Below are 18,928 nucleotides of genomic sequence, written 5' to 3'. Positions count from 1 at the left end.
ACTTGGGATCCACTCCCCAGAGCTGAGGTGGAGATCAGTCCCCAGAGAGAGGCAGGGCACGAGTGTCCGCTGAGATGTTTCAGTCTCTAGAGGCCAGGACCCCTGAGAGCTCCTCGAGCTTGTTGCGGCTGAGAATGGTACAAATGGCAGTGCACTGGAGGTGGTCAGTTCATGAGAACAGGAACCACATTTGTGGTCTCTTCAGCACTCAGGGCTAAAGTTGCTGGGGGTGGGGAGAGATAACGAGGTGTATTATTAAGATGGCAGTTATGAATTACGCCAAACTTTCCATCTCCGCCTCAACACTCACTAGTTGTGCAGCCTGGCATAAAATAATGTTCCAAACCTCAGCTGCCTCATCCGGAAAATGGGAGTAACAAAATGTACTCCTACTGGGTTGCTGTGAGAATGAAACAGAATATCTCCTATTAAGAAAGGCTAGGCGTAGGTGATTCAGGCCTGTAATCCTAGCACTTTGGGAGGCCAAAGCAGGTGGCTCACTTGAGGACAGGCGTTCAAGACCAGCCTGGCCAAGATGGCAAAACCCCATCTTTACTAAAAATACAAACATTAGCTGAGTGTGATGGCACATACCTGTAATCCCAGCTACTCGGGAGGCGGAGGCAGAGAATCGCTTGAACCAGGGAGGCAGAGGTTGCAGTGAACTGAGATTGTGAGATCATGCCACTGCACTCCAGCCTGGTCGACAGAGTGAGACTCTGTCTCCAAAATAAATAAATAAATAAATAAATAAATACTGCCTATAAAAAGCTTAGCTAGTGCCTGACACAGGAAGCTCTGGACAGACAGTAGCTGCTACTATTATTGTCAGTGGTTGTTGTTCTGTTGTTGCTACACTGTTATTCCTACTACATTCCAACTTTCATTTTTCTGTATTTTCCAAGTTGCAGAGGCAGTTGCAAGAAGAGTCTGTGCCTCCACAAAATACAACCTAATCATAATCATTCCATACATCTAGGTGCTTTTTTTAGCTCTTACCAAGTGCTTTCAGGTGTATTAACTCACTCCGTCCCCACAATAACTCAGTGGGATGGGCATTGTCATCTGCAGTTATAAAGGAGGAGACCAGTGGTCAGAGAGGCTGAGGTACTGGAATCAGATCCCCAGCTCACAAAGGACAGAGCCAGGTGCAGAAGCCATGCTCTTGGTGGTGCCCTAACCACCTAACCACAGCAGTGCTGTTCAGCTGCCTATAGGGGGGTCCCAGCAGCCTCCCCAGGGCGTCTCAGACCCCCAGCCAGCCTAGCCTAGCTCTAGTGCACTCCCAGCAGTTTCTCAAGCCTGACCATCTGTCTCCCCCAGCCCTGTTTCAGTGCTAGGAGCGCCTGGTCCCCCCGGGCTGTCGCCGTGTACACGCCGCAGCATTTTACTTCTGCTCTGGAGTAATGAAAGAGGTTTCTTTCCCTCAGAATTTAATTTCACGCCTGAGCCTCGGTGATTAATTCCCTCCCCCCGCCCCTTCCTCCACCACCCTGATGGCCCCTCCGCTTGTAAATTCTGCAGTGTGCCACGGAATTTGTGTATTTTGCATCAATTAAGTGTCACATTGAGTAATTCTTCCTTGGCACTGGGTTTGTTTATCCCAGCCATTCCCACCGGGTTGGGGGTGGGAGAAGAGACCACAGAATCTGGCAGGCAGGGCACATGGGCTCTAGATAGTAATTGTCCCGCGCCATCTGCAGCTGGATTGAGCGTCTAAAGCGCTTCCACACACCTATACCACTGGTTGCCTGCAACAGCTTTGTGAGGTCTGGAGGCAATGTTATTACCTCTACCAGGGCAGGTGGGGAAACTCGCGCTCTAAGAGATCACAAAACTCGCCCAAGGTCACAGGGCTTCTCAGTGACATAGGCAGAACTTGCCCCTGGAGAGCCTGATTCCCAGCCCGGGCTCCTTCTGTAGCCCACAGGCAGCCCCTGACGCGCACTGGAAGGTGGGAAGAGAACAGAGATTCTTTCCCCTAGAGAGAATTCTCACCCCAACCCCTCTCCAGGGCAATTGCTGAGGGCAGAGGAAAGCTCCCATTAGTGAAGGGACCACTATCCATTCCTAAGCAAAATTTAGGATTTTAGATTACTCCATCTCAGACGCCATTTACTGAACAAGGGTGGGGGAGACCTGGCTTCTGATCTTAGCTCCATGTTGTGATCCCAGGCAGGTCCCTGTACATTAGTGGTCTCAGCATCCTCATCTCTTCGTGCCTCAAGCTCCCTAAGCCAGCCCTATAATTCCACAAGTCTATACAGTTCTGCAGCGGGGATTTCTATCCAGAAAAATCAGACTACTAGCCTGCCCATGCCTGAGTGCCCCATTCATCCTCCCTGGACATTTATGGTTCAGCAGCCTGGGGACATACAGCAGTGTACGCTGCCTTGAGGAGCTCACAATTTCTGGATGCTGATCGCCCTTGAAAGGGGCAGTGTTGACGGGGGCTGCCTGTGGAGAGTCATGTGGGGTGGCAGAGGGCAGGAGGGTGGGGACGATGGAGACTCCCTTTATGACATGCTCTTCTGTACTTTCCGAAGTTTTGCCAAGTGCGTATGTGTATGTGTCCGTAATTGGTGGGTTCTTGGTCTTACTGACTTCAAGAATGAAGCCGCGGACCCTTGCAGTGAGTGTTACAGTTCTTAAAGGCAGCGTGTCCCAAGTTTCTTCTTTCTGGTGTTTGGATGTGTTTGGAGTTTCATCCTTCTGGTGGGTTCGTGGTCTTGCTGGTTTCAGGAGTGAAGCTGCAGACCTTCGTGGTGTTACAGCTCTTAAAAGCAGTGTGGACCCAAAGAGCAAAAGAGCAAGGCTTCCACGATAGGAAGGGCACCCAAGCACATTGCCACTGCTGGCTCAGGCACCCTGCTTTTATTCCCTTATCTGGCCCCACCCACATCCTGCTGATTGGTCCATTTTACAGAGAGCAGATTGGTCTGTTTTGCAGAGAGCCGATTGGTCCGTTTTGACAGGTTGCTGATTGGTGCGTTTACAATCCCTGAGCTAGACACAAAAGTTCTCCACGTCCCCACTAGATTAGCTAGATAGAGTGTCCATTGGTGTATTTACAAACCCTGAGCTAGACACAGAGTGCTGATTGGTGCATTTACAAACCTTGAGCTAGATTCAGAGTGCCGATTGGTACATTCACAATCCCTTAGCTAGACATAAAGATTCTCCAAGTCCCCACCAGATTAGCTAGATACAGAGTGCCAATTGGTGCATCCACAAACCCTGAGCTAGACACAGAGTGCTGATTGGTGTGTTTACAATCCCTTAGCTAGACATAAAGGTTCTACAAGTCCCCACTAGACTCAGGAGCCCAGCTGGCTTCACCCAGTGGATCTCCCACCAGGGCCGCAGGTGGAGCTGCCTGCCATCTCAGCCCTTGGGCAGTCGATGGGACCGGGCACCGTGCCTGTTGGGGAGGCTCAGGCCACGGCCAGGGGGTAGCCGGGGGAGACTCAGGCATGGTGGGCTGCAGGTCCCGATCCCTGCCCCGGGGGGAGGCAGCTAAGGCCTGGCGAGAAATCGAGCACAGCGCCGGTGGGCCGGCACTGCTGGGGGACCCGGCGCACCCTCCGCAGCTGCTGGCCCGGGTGCTAAGCCTCTTACTTCCCGGGGCCGGCCGGCCGCTCAGAGTGCAGGGCCAAGCCCACGCCCACCAGGAACTCCAGCTGGCCAGCAAGCTCCGTGGGCAACCCCGGTTCCCGCAGGTGCCTCTCCCTCCACACCTCCCCGCAGGCTGAGGGAGCCGGCTCCGGCCTCGGCCATCCCAGGAAGGGCTCCCACAGTGCAGCAGCAGGCTGAAGGGCTCCTCAAGTGCTGCCAGAGTGGGCGCTGAGGCCGAGGAGGCGCCAAGAGGGAGCGAGGGCTGTGAGGGCTGCCAGCAGCTGTCACCTCTCACATATATTATCTATTTTATCTGTTAAAACACTTTTAAAGCTTGTATTCGTATTAGTATTATCATTATTTTTGAGACGAGCTCTTGCTCTGTTGTCCAGGATAGAGTACAGTAGCACAATTATAGCTCACTGTAGCCTCACATCTCTGGCTCAATTGATCCTCCCACCTCAGCGTCCTGAGTAGCCGGGACCACAGGCTTGTGCCACCACACCTGGCACTATAGTCGTGTGTGTGTGGGGGGGGGGGGGGGCGGGGGGGTTGTTTGTTTGGTAGACATGGGATCTCACTATGTTGCCCAGGCTGGTCTCCAACTCCTGGGCTCAAGTGATCTTCCCACCTCGGCCTCCCAAAGTGCTGGGATTACAGGCATGAGCTACTATGCCTGACCTATTAATAAAACATTTATTTTAAAATAAGGGGAAGTTCTGAGCTGGGCACGGTTGCTCATGCCTATAATCTTGGCACTTTGGGAGGCCGAGGCGGGTGGATCACAAGGTCAGGAGTTCAAGACCAGCCTGGCCAAGATGGCGAAACTCCGTCTCTACTAAAAATACAAAACTTAGCTGGGCATGGTGGCGGGCCCCTGTAATCCCAGCTTCTCAGGAGGCTGAGACAGAGAATTGCTTGAACCTAGGAGGCAGAGGTTGCAGTGAGCCAAGATCACGCCACTGCACTCCAGCCTGGCGACAGAGTGAGTCTCTGCCTCAAAAAAATAAAAATAAAAATAAATAATGGGGAGTTATTCGAAAATAAAATGAAAGAAAAAGAAAAATCTGTGGGAGTCACTGAGAGTGGCCTGGGGGAGGCATCCAGAAGAGGTGACATTTAAGCTGGTTTCTGAAAGATGAGTAGGAGCTGGCCAGGCAGAGCAGGCTGGCTGGGCATCCAGGTGACCCAGCACACCACTGCAGGGTTCCGTGGAGACAGGGGACAGTAAGCAGGCCAGGCCGACTTGTTGGCCCAGACCATAGAAGGCCTTGGCATTCAGGATAAGCAGCGGAGGTATGTTGTATAGGTGAGGGGCATCTTGGGGAGGTTTAAAACAGGAGGAGGTCCTCCAGGGGCAGGAAACCCAGAGAGGCCTTGGACGGTGGGAACGAGCCTGAGAGGGCGGACAGGACACCACTCAGAAATGCCTGGGCATTGCACACAGAATCCTGCCCGCAGGCGCTATGGTTTTCTGCAGCTTCAGGCCGCAGGTCTCGTAGTTGCTGGTTTCTCTTGGTTTCTGAATGCAAAATAGAGGATTGTCACAGGTGACCGGTGGGGCTTCTGAATCCTTCTAGGCACTGATGGAAATGCACTGGTCATTTCTGAGTCTGTCCAGAGTGCGGGCAGGAGAAGACAGAGCAGGAACAGATAGATCGTCCTCCCATCTCCCAGTAGGCCCAGAGAGATACTTACCATGAATTGCAAACTTGAGACGTCATGACACATCAGTGCTCTAGAGCCTGGGCCAGAATCCAGGGACACAGCTGGGCGTGGTGGCTCAGGCCTGTAATCCCAGCATTTCGGGAGGCCAAGGCAGGTGGATCGCCCGAGGTCAGGAGTTCGAGACCAGCCTGGCCAACATGGTGAAACCCTGTCTCTACTAAAAGTACAAAAAATAGCTGGGTGTGGTGGTGCGTGCCTGTAGGCCCAGCTATTTGGGAGGCTGAGACAGGAGAATTGCTTGAACCTGGGAGGTGGAGGTTGCAGTGAGCCAAGATCACACCACTGCCCTCCAGCCTGGGTGACAGAGTGATCGAGACTCCATCTCAAAAAAAAAAGAACCCAGGGACTGTCCGTGGGAAAGGAGTTCTCATGCACACCCTCTCCCTCCCTGCACGTCTTGCTGTCTTCCCCCTTCTTCCATCTGTCTCTCTGTCTGTCACTCTAGTCCCGAACTCCATCATATCCTCTCCTCCTCCCAGCCCCTGCTGGGAATCCCAGTCAAAGTTTTCTGGGGCTTGGTCTGGCCTGAGCACAGAAGACACAGTGCACCCTCCCTGAAATGTTCCTCTGGAGCCGCCCTGGAAGCTGCTCGGTATGGGCGCCAATGGGCAGCAGGCTGCTGTCTGGGTGCTTGCCTTCCCTCCCAGGGCTGCCGACCCTCTCTGCCTTCCAGACCCTGCTGAGTCGATCCCCACCATCCTGGATGGCTTCCACTCCCAGGAAGTGTGGGCCGGCCACACTGTGGAGCTGCCCTGCACCGCCTCGGGCTACCCTATCCCGGCCATCCGCTGGCTCAAGGATGGCCGGCCCCTCCCGGCTGACAGCCGCTGGACCAAGCGCATCACAGGGCTGACCATCAGTGACTTGCGGACCGAGGACAGCGGCACCTACATTTGTGAGGTCACCAACACCTTCGGTTCGGCAGAGGCCACAGGCATCCTCATGGTCATTGGTGAGTCAGGCAAGCCCCTTCTGCAGCCCCAGTAACCTCTGAGAGCACCTCAGGGGTCGGGGGAGGAGTGTGGCCGACAGCTGGACCTGTCTCTGACCAAGCCCTGGGAATAACCCTGGCTGACTGGGGAAGGCAGTCTGGTATCCTGGAAAAGCCCTTGGCTTGAAATCAGGAGGCCTGCCTTTTGTTTCTGGCATTAGCAGATAGTAACTGACTTTGGGCAAATCACATAACCATGACCATCAGCTCAGTGCCGTTCTCTGTAAAATGGGAAAGTGGTCCCAGCCTTCCTACCTCCCAGAGGTCATGAGGCTCCAGTGGGATGAGGAGGGTGATGGTGATATGCTCGCCATGGGGTCAGGGCTTCTGGGCTTGTAGGGAGGTAGGGTCTGAGCTAAGGGAAGCAAGGCAGCTGTCAATCCACTAGAGAGGACATACATCCCAATCCTAGGGTGACATTCAGGATGTTTAACAATCATTGATAGGGGCACTGATTAATCAGATCAGAAACTGGCCATAAACAAGCAAATCATCTCTGCCGGGACCTTCCAGCTGGATGTCAACCCTGGTTCCTTCCTATTCCTCCTCCTGCCCCTTGTAGGGGTCCAAGGAGCTGGTGTGAAGAGCAGGTGGCCTTAGCATACCCCTGCTGCTGAGGAGCCCCCAAGGCAGGCCAAGAGGGTAGAAGCAGATGGGCGAATGCCCTGGAAAGCACTCTGGATGCGGATTTGTGAGGCCCAGCTCACCCCTTTCCCCCTACGCCACCTCTGTCCACTCTTGTGTGACGCAGCCTCAAGGTTCCCATGTGTGAAATGAAGAGGTTCCTTCTAGCTCCGGCATCAAGATTCTGACTCTCTGAGTTCCCTGCTCTCTAGGCTGCCATGGGGCTGGGATCTGGAGACCCTTGAGGAAATGCCATGCCTCATGAGACAGGAATGAGGCTGTCATTACTAACAGCATCTTGAGGGTTATTCAACGTGGACAGTGGAAAGAGAATGTCCAGAGGTGATCCCATGTCTCATCCTGGTTGACCAAAGAAACTCTCCTCCCACCTCCCATTCATTGTGAGCATAGGGCAGCAGGGCTGCAGACCCTCAGCCTGACCAGAGAACCACAGCAGAGCCCACTCCCGGGCTTAGTGTCTGACTCCCCCCAGCCCAGATAAGGGCTGAGTCTCCTTCCTCACAGTCAAGAGAGTCTTGAGAGTTGAAGTGTGTTTATCTACAGTGCCCAGAAGAGCGCCACCCCCAACACAAATTCATTCTCAAGGTGGAAGAACAGAAAGAGCCCCAAGAAATGCTCTGGGATGGTAGTGCATGGTGCAAATGCTTAGGCTAAAACGCTGGAAGCCCTACTTCAGGGGCCTGGGGGTTCCTCTCGTACAAACAAGCCCTGGACAGCAGAGCAGACAGAGGATCAGGATTGACACCTCCCTTCCTGCCCTAAGCACTGTCTGAAAAAGTTTATTCCAATATTACCTTCACCTCCTTCCCACCCTCCTGCTCTACACATACTCTCTGTCTCTCTCTCTCTCTCTCTTTCTCTCTCTCTCTCTCCAAATAGGTCAGAAGGGCAACACACCCTCAAATCCTTGGAAAATTAGCAAACCTTCCTGTAGGTAAATGCAGTGTTCACAGCTCCTGCACCAGTGTATGCAGGCAAGCGGAGACACACAGACACAGGCACACATGTTGATAATGCACCTGCCCGCCTCCCCATGTACACATGCACACGTATATGGTGCCCGTACCCATGCACAGCTACACAATCCCTTCACAGGAACATGCCCATGTCCAAGTACACTCTCACAGGTGTACAGCAAGTCACCACCCCCAGATGTGTACACTCCCACACTGACCCTGAATGCATCTTCTCTGATCCCCAGCCCCCTACCCCTCCCCACAGCAGGCTTGTTTGGACCACCAAGGTTCAAGGGGAATCAACGTGACTTTTCTCCATCTTCCAGCCTCTCTACAGCCTCTCTCTGCCAGGTTCATGGAGAGGAAAGCAATGCTTTCCATACCCCCTACTCCTCCATGAAGCCCCCCACCCAACCTGCACCAAGCCCACACAGGAGCAGTGAGGAGACAGTGGCTGGCAGAGCACTGGGAGCTCCGGCTGGCGACTGGGATGAGCAGGAGGCCACCTGCCTCAATGTGCACTGACATTTCCTGGAGAGGAGGCAGAGGCTCTGGAAAACGAGTAGGGAGAAGCAAGCATGCAGTCATGTATGCTTTGGCTGCACCTGGCCCACATGAGCTTGCAATCTTCCTCTCTCCTGCAGGCTTCCTCACTTGGGGTACCAAGCTATACAGGGAGCCTGAGCCCCCATACAGAACCCCTAGCCCATAGAGATCAAGGAGAGGTCAGTTTGGAGCTTGTAAATGGCTTGCTAAGCCAGTTAGACCATCAGTAATGACTCAGGTCATGGTAGGCCTATGAAGCTGAGAGATGTCACCTGCTTTCAAGTGGCCCACAGTCCAGAGGGAAAGGGAGACAGACACAAAAGAGGTGATGAAGAGACAGGGCGCTCAGTGTGGTGTGAGTTATACACAGTGGGGGCTAGAGGAGGGATCCTTAGCCCAACCTGGGAGGGGGAGTGATATCCAGGAAGGCTTCCTGAAAGAGGAGACACAATGCAAAGGATGAGTAAGAATTAGGCACAGAATGGTCTAGATGAGGCCCTGGGGCCAGAAACAGCTCAGGATATGCAGAAATCGCAGGCAGGTTGCTGGTGCTCTAAAGACCTATGGCTTTGGTGACAACGGAACCCCTTTGAACCCCTAGAGTCTGGCCCTTAGGGCCTTGAGGGCCTCAAATGCCATGGGGAATTGGAGTCATGGAAGTTCTGAGCAGCGAGTGGCTGGCTGCAGCATGGAGGACAGCTGGGGGGAGGCAGGAAGGTGCTGCCGCATGGATCCAGGTTGGGAGCTCCAGGGCTGCAGTGGGGTGATGCCGAGCAGGGGGTCCACAGATCCATCTAGAGGAAATCAGACCAGCAGCACATAGCAAAGTGTTATCTCTGCAAGTATGGGAGACAGCCTGCTGGGCCAAGGGTGGCCCCCCTAGTTTCTGAGGTGGGTGGCGGGGAGGATGACGAGTCAGTCAAGTCTCTGCCCTCCTCAGTGAGCCAGAGGGAGCCTCACACTCTCACCGGGCACAGGGACACATTTTAGGGGAGCACAGGCCATCAGAACAACAAGTACCAAGAGATCCCTCAGTCTGAGCCTGCCGTTTAACAAATGAGTAAACTGAGGACTAGAGTGAGGAATTCCCCAGTCCCAGTCCACACAAGGGGTCTGGAGGCAGAACCTGGGCCTTTTGTGACCCCTAACTTCCGCCAGCTACACTCCACTCACAGTAAGCCCTTTTTCTGTTCTTTCCTCCCTCCCATTTCCCCTCACGTCTCCCTGGCCCGGCCCAGATCCCCTTCATGTGACCCTGACACCAAAGAAGCTGAAGACCGGCATTGGCAGCACGGTCATCCTCTCCTGTGCCCTGACGGGCTCCCCGGAGTTCACCATCCGCTGGTATCGCAACACGGAGCTGGTGCTGCCTGACGAGGCCATCTCCATCCGCGGGCTCAGCAATGAGACGCTGCTCATCACCTCGGCCCAGAAGAGCCATTCCGGGGCCTACCAGTGCTTCGCCACCCGCAAGGCCCAGACCGCCCAGGACTTTGCCATCATTGCACTCGAGGGTGAGCTGGGGCGCCAGGACACGGGGCAGGTTCAGGGCTGCCGAGCTCATGCCCTCCCTACTGCTGAGGTGGGAGCAATGCCAGGAGGCATTAAACCAGCGCTCACTACACGCCAGGCCGGTGCACCATCTCACCCTAAGGGCCCTGTGTGGAGGCCCTTTTTTATATTTAAATCTTTTTCATCTTTTTTTCTTTTTTGAGGCAGGGTCCCACTCTGTCTCTCAGGCTGGAGAACAGTGGTGCGATCACAGCTCACTGCAGCCTCAACCTCCCTGGCTCAAGCAATCCTCCCACCTCAGCCTCCCAAGCAGCTGGGACTACAGGCAGGGACCACCTGGCACCATGCTGATGTCCAAGGTTATTGTGTTCACCTGGCTAATAGTTTACGTATTTATTATTATTATTATTATTATTATTTTGTAGAGACAGAGTCTCACTATGTTGCTCAGGCTGGTCTTGAACTGGGGTGAAGCGATCCTCCTGCCTGGGCGGAGGCTTTTTTTTTTTTTTTTTTTTTTTAATGATGTTACCCATTTTGCTGTTGAGGAAACTGCAGCTTTGGTCACTTGCCTGAGGTCACACAGCTCTTCCCAGGGGACAGAGCAGAGATTTGAGCTCAGGTCTCTTAACCATCATACTATACTGTCTCCGCCCTCGGAAATTACTAGAATTTCAGTATTAGAGGAGTCTTCAGAGGCTGGGAGAGTGCCAACGACCTCTAGACTTGCAATTCCTCTCCCTGCCTGAGACCTCTTCAAGGCAGGCCCTGTGTCTCACCAGCATCCTGGGTTTTTACCTGTTTGTTTGTTTCTCTCTCTCCTCCTTTAAAGCTGCCACCACCCAGGGTTCCTTACCCAGCACCTCTCTGTATGGTTGTTCAGGTTGTTCACTGCACACATTGCCCAGCCAAGAGGGTAGGTGAGGACGGAAATCCAGCCTGCACCTCATTTGCCAACCCATCAGCCCTGGCACTGGGCTGTGCCCACACAGAGGAGGCACCACTTTCTCATTTGTACAAAGAAGCAGCAGGGGCTGGCAGAAACCCTGTCCTTACAAACAAGTTTAATGGTTCCCCACCTCCTCCTTCATTGCCACCAAAACAAGCACAACACAATTCTGTTCCTTCCAAGGATCTGTCGTTACAAAGATGCCAGCCAAACCCAAGCAAGCCCCACAGATATGGGATCCTCCCCAGGTGTCCCCGTCACAGCCTGTGGGTCCGCACTCCTTGAAGGTGTGAGGCACCCAGGAACCTAAGTCCTCATTCCTCACCCCGACCAGACAAACATTTGTATCCCTTTTTGTTTCTTGTTTCTGTTTCTTAGAGACAGGGTCTCATTGCCCTGTTGCCCAGGCTGGAGTGCAGTGATGCAATCATAGCTCACTGCGGCCTCAAACTCCTGAGCTCAAGCAATCCTCCTGCCTCAGCTCCTGAGTAGCTGGGACTACAGGCATGTGCCACCACACCTGGCTATTTTTTTACATTTTTTCTAGAGACATGGTCTCCCTACATTGCCCGGACTGGTCTCAAACTCCTGGGTTCAAGCAATCCTCCCATCTCAGCCTCCCAGAGTGCTGAGATTACAGGCATAAGCAACCGTGGCTGGCCTACTTTTAAAGTACTTAATGCCTATTTTAATCCCTTTCAACAATCCTGTGTGGAAGGATGGCCAGGGTTAATAATTACATCCCCGTGATCCACGTGAGGAAGCCAGGGCACAGAGGTTAATTGTCTTGTCCAAGGTTATTCTGTTAGCCAAGACTTAAGCCCCGGCCAAGACTCCTCACTGCCACTGCCTCTGTGCACTTTCAGCCTCAGACTTAAGGCCCCGTGCTAACAGGGCTGCAGCACCACCACCCCCTCCTGAGGTCCCACGCAGAGGGAACCGGAATCAGACTCCACAGGGCCAGGCGGGTCCATATGTAGTTCTAAGCAGTTAATTTCTGGGCTTGTGTCTTTATCAATAGAGGAAGAGTTGAGAGGAACCAGCATTTATTAAGAAATTACAAAGCGCTGTGTGAAGCATCTGAAATGCATTAATTCATTTTATCCTCAGACTATCCATGAGGTGGGTATAATCATGATTGCTGTTATCCCCATCCTCCATCCATAAGAGACAAAAGACTCAGAGAGCTTAAGCAACTTGCCCAAAGACCCAGAGCTAATAAGTGATTGAGGGAGGATGCAAACCCTACAGCTTGAATCCATGTACAGCAGTAACTGGAACCACTTGGGGCTGTGGAGAGCAGAAGAATTGATGTACACAAAAGTTCTTTTTTGCTCTTATGGCTGCTGTTTGCCTCCTCCCCTGCTGAGGTGGGGTGGCTGGGGGGACCGTCTCTCTATGGCTTGGTGACCCTGAAGGGGGCTCCTCGCTCCCTGCAGACGGCACGCCCCGCATCGTCTCGTCCTTCAGCGAGAAGGTGGTCAACCCCGGGGAGCAGTTCTCACTGATGTGTGCGGCCAAGGGCGCCCCGCCCCCCACGGTCACCTGGGCCCTCGACGACGAGCCCATCGTGCGGGATGGCAGCCACCGCACCAATCAGTACACCATGTCGGACGGCACCACCATCAGCCACATGAACGTCACAGGCCCCCAGATCCGCGACGGGGGCGTGTACCGGTGCACGGCGCGGAACTCGGTGGGCAGTGCTGAATATCAGGCGCGAATAAACGTAAGAGGTGCCTGTCTACATTTAAATATCAGAATAGGTTTTTGAGTTCCTTTGCCATCTCTGTGGTTACCATTATTCTTGTGCTGATTAGTACTTATTATTAATCGTCATTTTGATTTTAGTAGAGGTCTCTCTCCCCCTCTCGTCCCCTTTTCCTGCCCTCCTCAAGCACCATCATCCATTCTTGTGTGCGTGTGTGTGTCTGGTACAGTACACCCTCAGTCACCTCCCCATTCCCCCTCCTCCTTCCTCCTCTCCAGAAATCCAACCTGCCCAGCCCCTCCTCCCACCCTGTAGCCCATCCCTCCCCATCAGATCTCTCTGGGGCCCAAGTATGCTAAGCACCTGCTGATGTCTGCCAGCCCCACCAGGGCCTCGTAAGGGCAAGACAGGGCAGGGGCTGGGGACCAGGCTTGGCCTTTAACATGGGTGCCCACCCAAGCTGTGCTCCCTGTGTCCTCCCACTGAGCCAGCCCCTAAAATGCTCCAGGAGGTGTAAGCAACCAGGAGCCAGGGCATCATCTTCTCCCGCAAGGCTCACACCATCAAGAGTAAGAGGCTGAGGCCGGGTGGGGGTGTCCCAAGGCAGGCAGCCTCCAAGAGTAGGGAAAGGAGTCCTCAAGGGCATCGTCCCCACATCTCAGTTCTTCAAGGCACTGTGGTGAGAACACAGTCTCCTCTGAAGCTCTTTGTAGCCCCATGAGGTCTGACTGGTCTTCATCTGACCCTACTGCTGACCCTTGACCCAAGGGCAGAGGAGTAGGGGGACAGCAGGAAGGGAAGGGGCACTGATCCAGGGCACTCCTGGTTGCCATGGGGGTAGGAAAAGGAGCAAAGATGGAGTTTCATGTTAAATTTGCCTGTACCACAGAAGTGTGGGTTTCCCATCTGGCCACCCTCCTGCCCTCTCCTCTGTATTGGAAGGGGGACAGAGATGCAGGACCCTGGAAGATTTCGCAGTCGGGCACTGGAAGATTTCCCAGTTTAACCCCTCATGTTCTGGATGGGGACCTGAGGCCCGGAGAGTACCTTGTACCCTGTAGAGCACTGACTTGCTTGGTAGCCTCTGAACTCCCTTTCCAACCCCTAGATTGCCATCTGCCCAGCAAGGCCCGCCCAGGACACTTTCTCTCCCCAGCCAGCACTATCAGAGCCCCTTTCACAGCTCCTTCCCAGGGGCCTACAATACACATTTACTTGTTGAACCAAAGTCATCAGCTCACCTGGCGAAGACCTTCCTGTTGTTTTTAAGTAGTTAACTTAAATTCCTTTTGGGTACGAGATCAAAATAAGCAAGTAGAATGGCAACAACATCTCTACCTTTCCACTTTAATCCCAAAATCTTAATCTCCCCATAAATGAGGACTTGCCCTCCCAAATCCCAGTCACTCCTTGGTGGGGCTGCAGTTTGGTCCTATCCCTGTCCCACTAGGGGAATGGCTCTTGGCCAAGGCGTGTATATACCGCGTCCATTTGCAACTCTGTGAAGCTAGTAACAGTGAGTCCTGGAGAGACTGTTGGCACCCCCCAATTCCAGCCCCTGTCTGTAGCTTTGTAAAAAGGCATCCCTGTGCCCCCACCAAATGTCCGCCCCCGAAAGTCTCAGGGGCCGAGCGCCTGAGAAGAGCACTGCAGGGTGGTGCCTGGCTGTCCCTGGCTGACGGCAGCACATGCCCTTCTCCTCCTCCTCCTCCTCTCTCCTGACTCCTGCCCAGGCCCCCCCAGCATCCGGGCCATGCGGAACATCACAGCAGTCGCCGGGCGGGACACCCTTATCAACTGCAGGGTCATCGGCTATCCCTACTACTCCATCAAGTGGTACAAGGATGCCCTGCTGCTGCCAGACAACCACCGCCAGGTGGTGTTTGAGAACGGGACCCTCAAGCTGACTGACGTGCAGAAGGGCATGGACGAGGGGGAGTACCTGTGCAGCGTCCTCATCCAGCCCCAGCTCTCCATCAGCCAGAGCGTTCACGTAGCCGTCAAAGGTAGGCCTCCCTCACCAGCCAGGGCCCCCGCCTGCCTGACCACCCAGGATGCGTGGGCCCCTCCCCAGCTGGGACGCAGACAACAATAGGCAATCCTGAGTGAACAGAAGGCTGAGCAAGAGAGGCCCCAGCTTGGCATTCAGAAAAAAGGGAGCAGGGCAGAAGACTGTGGGTGGACACAGGCCATGAGTTCTTCTACATCCGGGGTCCTCCTCGGGCTGCAGAACAAGACAGTATGCACCCCAGGTGCATGAGAGGGTGAGTTACAGATAGAGGAGGCAGGCCGCCTTCTGGGAGAGAGGCCAGGTCAGAGATGGGCTGCATGGGGCCTCTGCTGTCGGGATGGAGCCCCCAGGAGCTCAGTGGGCCCACACAAGAGACCAGCAACAGGAGGCCAGGGGTGAGAGAGCACGCTGGGAGTCCTGACCCCCTGTGGGAAACACAGTACCCAGGCTGCTTCTACAGGACTGGGAACGCCCTTCCACCTGCTAGTACTGCTCGAGGCCTGGAAAGTGCTGGTTGGTGCTTAAAAGCCTCCTCCCTCAGGCTGGGCACAGTGGCTCATGCTTGTAATCCCAGCACTTTGGGAGGCCAAGGCGGGCGGATCACGAGGTCAGGAGTTTGAGACCAGCCTGGCCAAGATGGTGAAAGCCTGTCTCTACCAAAAATTCAAAAATTAGCCGGGCGTGGTGGCTGGTGCCTGTAATCCCAGCTACTTGGGAGGCTGAGGCAGGATAATCGCTTGAACCTGGGAGGCGGAGGTTGCAGTGAGCTGAGATTGAGCCATTGCACTCCAGCCTGGGCAACAAGAGTGAAACTCTGTCTCCAAAAAAAAAAAAAAAAAAAAAAAACACTTCCTCCCTCCTGGGCCCTTGACACCCACCTGGGTGAGGTCTTTGTTTCATGCCTGGTCCTGGGTAGCCACTCACTAAGTCTGTGGATCAAATGAATGAGTGAATATAAATGTGCAAATACATGAGCATGTGAGTCAACGATGATGTCTCCTTGGTTCTGGGGCTGCGAAGGTCTTTGAAACCCCCAAATACATTCTTTGGGACTGACAGACCTGGAGACTGTCTGGATGGTGTGTGAGAGGAGGGTGGTCTGGTTGCTCTGGGGCCAGGCTTGGGAGGTGGATATCCCCAGCCTTGACTAAGGAGAAGCCAGTGAAAACCAGGCTGCAGGGGATGGATACCGAGTCAGCCACAGCTGTGATGGCTGAAGAGCTTATGTCTCTTCGTGAAGAGCCAGGGTGGGCTCAGGCCTGGGGAGGATAAGCAAACAGGTTGTCCCCTGCAGCCTGAGGCTCCAGAAGCATGAAGACCTCAGCCTGGGGCTCCGCCTGGGAAGAAGGGAGGTCTGAGGGTCTCCAGCCGCAGGAGGCCATCCAGCAGGCTGCGATGGTTATAATGATCTGCCACTATCACTGCGGCAGATGCACTGTGTGCCTCTCACATTGCTTCATGCTCCACGTGCACTGCCATCTTCAACCCCACAGCTGCCCACTAAGCTAAGGCAGGTAACATTTCCTCCCCAGTTTTCGGGGCAGAAATTGGAGGCATAGAAAAGTTAAGAAAGGCCAGGTGCAGTGGCTCACGCCTGTAATCCCAGCACTTTGGGAGGCCGAGGTGGGCGGATCACCTGAGGTCAGGAGTTTGAGACTAGCCTGACCAATGTGGAGAAACCCTGTCTCTACTAAAAATACAAAATTAGCAGAGCGTGGTGGCACATGCCTGTAATACCAGCTACTTGGGAGGCAGAGGCAGGAGAATAACTTGAACCTGGGAGGTGGAAGTTGCAGTGAGCTTAGATTGTGCCATTGCACTCCAGCCTGGGCAACAAGAGTGAAACTCCATCTCAAAAAAAAAAAAAAAAAAAAAAGAAAAAGAAAAGGAAAAGGAAATTGCCATCTGGTGTCAGAATCTTTCCCAGGTCTGCATAACTCCAGAACCTGGGCTCCAACCAACAATGGCCCCGAGCCAGAGAAAGGACAGGCTGGAGGGAGGACCGTTTGCTCCATGCTCTGCCTTAGGAATAAAGACATAGAGCTTCTGGGACTGCCAGGGAGGGTGTGGAAGAGACAAGAGTCCTTGAGAACTCTGAGGGCCCCGTCACCTGGGGGCTTCCCTCTCCTGAGCATCTGTGTCACCCCAGGGCAGTGGGGAGGGGAAGCTGGGGAGAATCCCCTCTGTATCCCCAAGGGAAGAGAGAGAGGAATAGCGTTGACCAGGGGAAGAAAGTTAGCAGGAGGCCCATGGAAGGAAGAAAAAGAGAAGAGGGGTCCAGGCCTGGGAAGGGGCTCTGGCATGGGGGGAAGGCCCTGGGGACCCCCTGGCTGCTGCTTTGCCCAAGACTGGAAGCAACATGGAACACACACACTATTGGCAGCAAGAGGGACGTATGGGAAGAGGAAGGGTTTGTGGAGGACCCTCAAGCATGTGATATCACTGGACATCCGGTGGAAGGGCCTGGTGGCCAGCTGGAAGGACTGAACAGTGGCAGTGGAAGGCTGGGTGGGGACTTCTCCCCCAGCTCCTGCCATCAGTGCACAGGAGCCGAGTCACACGCCTCCTGTGTGCCCAACACCCATCACAGTGCCAGACAGTGTGTGCTTTGAACTGAAACTGAGACGTTAGGCTGAGTTGGACTGACTTACTAGGAAACCTCACTTTGAGCCCAGGGAAGTGTATTTTTTTTTTTTTTTTTTTTTTTTGAGACGGAGTCTTGCTCTGTCGCCCAGGTTGGAGTGCAGTGCAGTGGCATGATCTTGGCTCACTACGACCTCCTCCTCCTGGTTTCAAGCAATTCTCCTGTCTCAGCCTCCTGAGTAGCTGGGACTACAGGCGTGTGCTACCACACCCAGCTAATTTTTGTATTTTTAGTAGAGATGGGGTTTCACCATATTGATCAGGCTGGTCTTGGACTCCTGACCTCAGGTGATCCACCCACCTTGGCCTCCCAAAGTGCTGGGATTACAGGCATGAGCCACTGCTCCCGGATGAAAGTGGACTGTCAAAGTCTACTTTGAGAACTTACTAGGAAACCTCACTGTGGCCATCTGAGGCCTGGGAGGAGAGAGGAGACCCTCACAGTCAAACGTCCGCTTTCCTACTGTTGCAAGGGAGCCATGTGGAAAGGCATCCTGGCCACTTTCTCTGCCCAGCCCAGGGGCCTTGCCATACCACCAGGGACCTCACAACCCCTAGCCCACATCCCCACCCCTGTCATCTGGGACAAATCAGCTTGGTGGCTGTGTACACAGCTCAGCCTGCCTCCTTTAAGCAGCATCACGGGCCGAGCCGCCTGTATCCATTTCCCTTACAAGCAGTGGACCAAGAGTTTAAGTGTAAACATCACATATTAAAACATCTAACCTTTGCTCCACTCCCTTTGCCGGCCCTCACTGGCGAGCATTTGGTCGGGTTTGTTGGCTTAAAAAAAATAATAACAGGGCTGCAGCGGGCCTCAGAGGACTCAGAACGTCCTGAAAGCTGCTTCTGCTCATCAATTATTCAGCCCCATTCAGGGAGTGATCAGTCCTAATGAATTGAATCTGATACATTCCGTCTCAGCGACTCGCTAGGCCTGTTGTGATGGTGCTGAGCGACAGTGTCTCTGCAGCCCAGGGAGAGGGAGGGAAGTGGGGGGAGGGGAGGGGTGTGTGTGTGTGTGTGTGTGTGTGTGTGTGTGTGTGTGTGTTCCTAGAGGACAGAGCCCATGCCTTGGCCACGTGTGAATCCCCAGCACCCAGCATAAGCTGTGCATAGCAGGCATGTGTGTGTGTGTGTGTGTGTGTGTGTGTGTGTTTGTACACACGCTTGCATGCTCACCTTCCCCCTTCTCCACCCTCAGGGTCTGAAAAATCCCAGAAATCCAGCCCTGAGAGGGGTGTAGTCACCTGTTTTCTCTCTAGACCAAGAAGCAGCATTGGCGTGAGGGGCTATGGGACGTGCCCCCACCACTCCAAAAGCTCAGGCCCCCTCATCCCCATTTTTTCCGACTCCCTCTCCCACCTCATTAGAATGCACTTTTGCAGAAGAACCATCACAGCTGATTATGATCACGCTGCTTGATTAGCGGATGCGCTGTTCCAAGAACTACCCGAGGAGGGGGGTGGAGGGGGGTGGAGGAGGTACCCGTGGGCATGGCAGGGGCCCTGACTTGCAGGGGGGGAAGGGTATGGGCCTGGGGGACAGCTCTCCAGACCCCACTGCTGCTGCCCCACTTCCGACTAGGAAGTGCATCCCACTCAAGGTTCAGAGCAGAGAG

The 18,928-nt window shown here is 54.1% G+C and overlaps 1 protein-coding gene across 1 annotated transcript in view; it reads left to right on the top strand.

Annotated features, from left to right (window-relative positions):
• DSCAML1 (DS cell adhesion molecule like 1) overlaps window positions 1-18,928 on the top strand; it is a 379,006-nt gene that overhangs the window by 269,361 nt on the left and 90,717 nt on the right. The window contains exons 5-8 of the mRNA XM_055273293.1: window positions 6,017-6,295; window positions 9,720-9,995; window positions 12,382-12,678; window positions 14,387-14,659. Coding sequence (XP_055129268.1) covers window positions 6,017-6,295; window positions 9,720-9,995; window positions 12,382-12,678; window positions 14,387-14,659 — 1,125 coding nt within the window. The remainder of the gene's footprint in view (window positions 1-6,016; window positions 6,296-9,719; window positions 9,996-12,381; window positions 12,679-14,386; window positions 14,660-18,928) is intronic.

The sequence above is a fragment of the Symphalangus syndactylus genome, chromosome 3, assembly GCF_028878055.3.
Source record: "Symphalangus syndactylus isolate Jambi chromosome 3, NHGRI_mSymSyn1-v2.1_pri, whole genome shotgun sequence".
Taxonomy (NCBI): domain Eukaryota; kingdom Metazoa; phylum Chordata; class Mammalia; order Primates; family Hylobatidae; genus Symphalangus; species Symphalangus syndactylus.
Note: the sequence above shows the minus strand (reverse complement) of the source record. Positions and strands in the feature narration are given on the sequence as shown.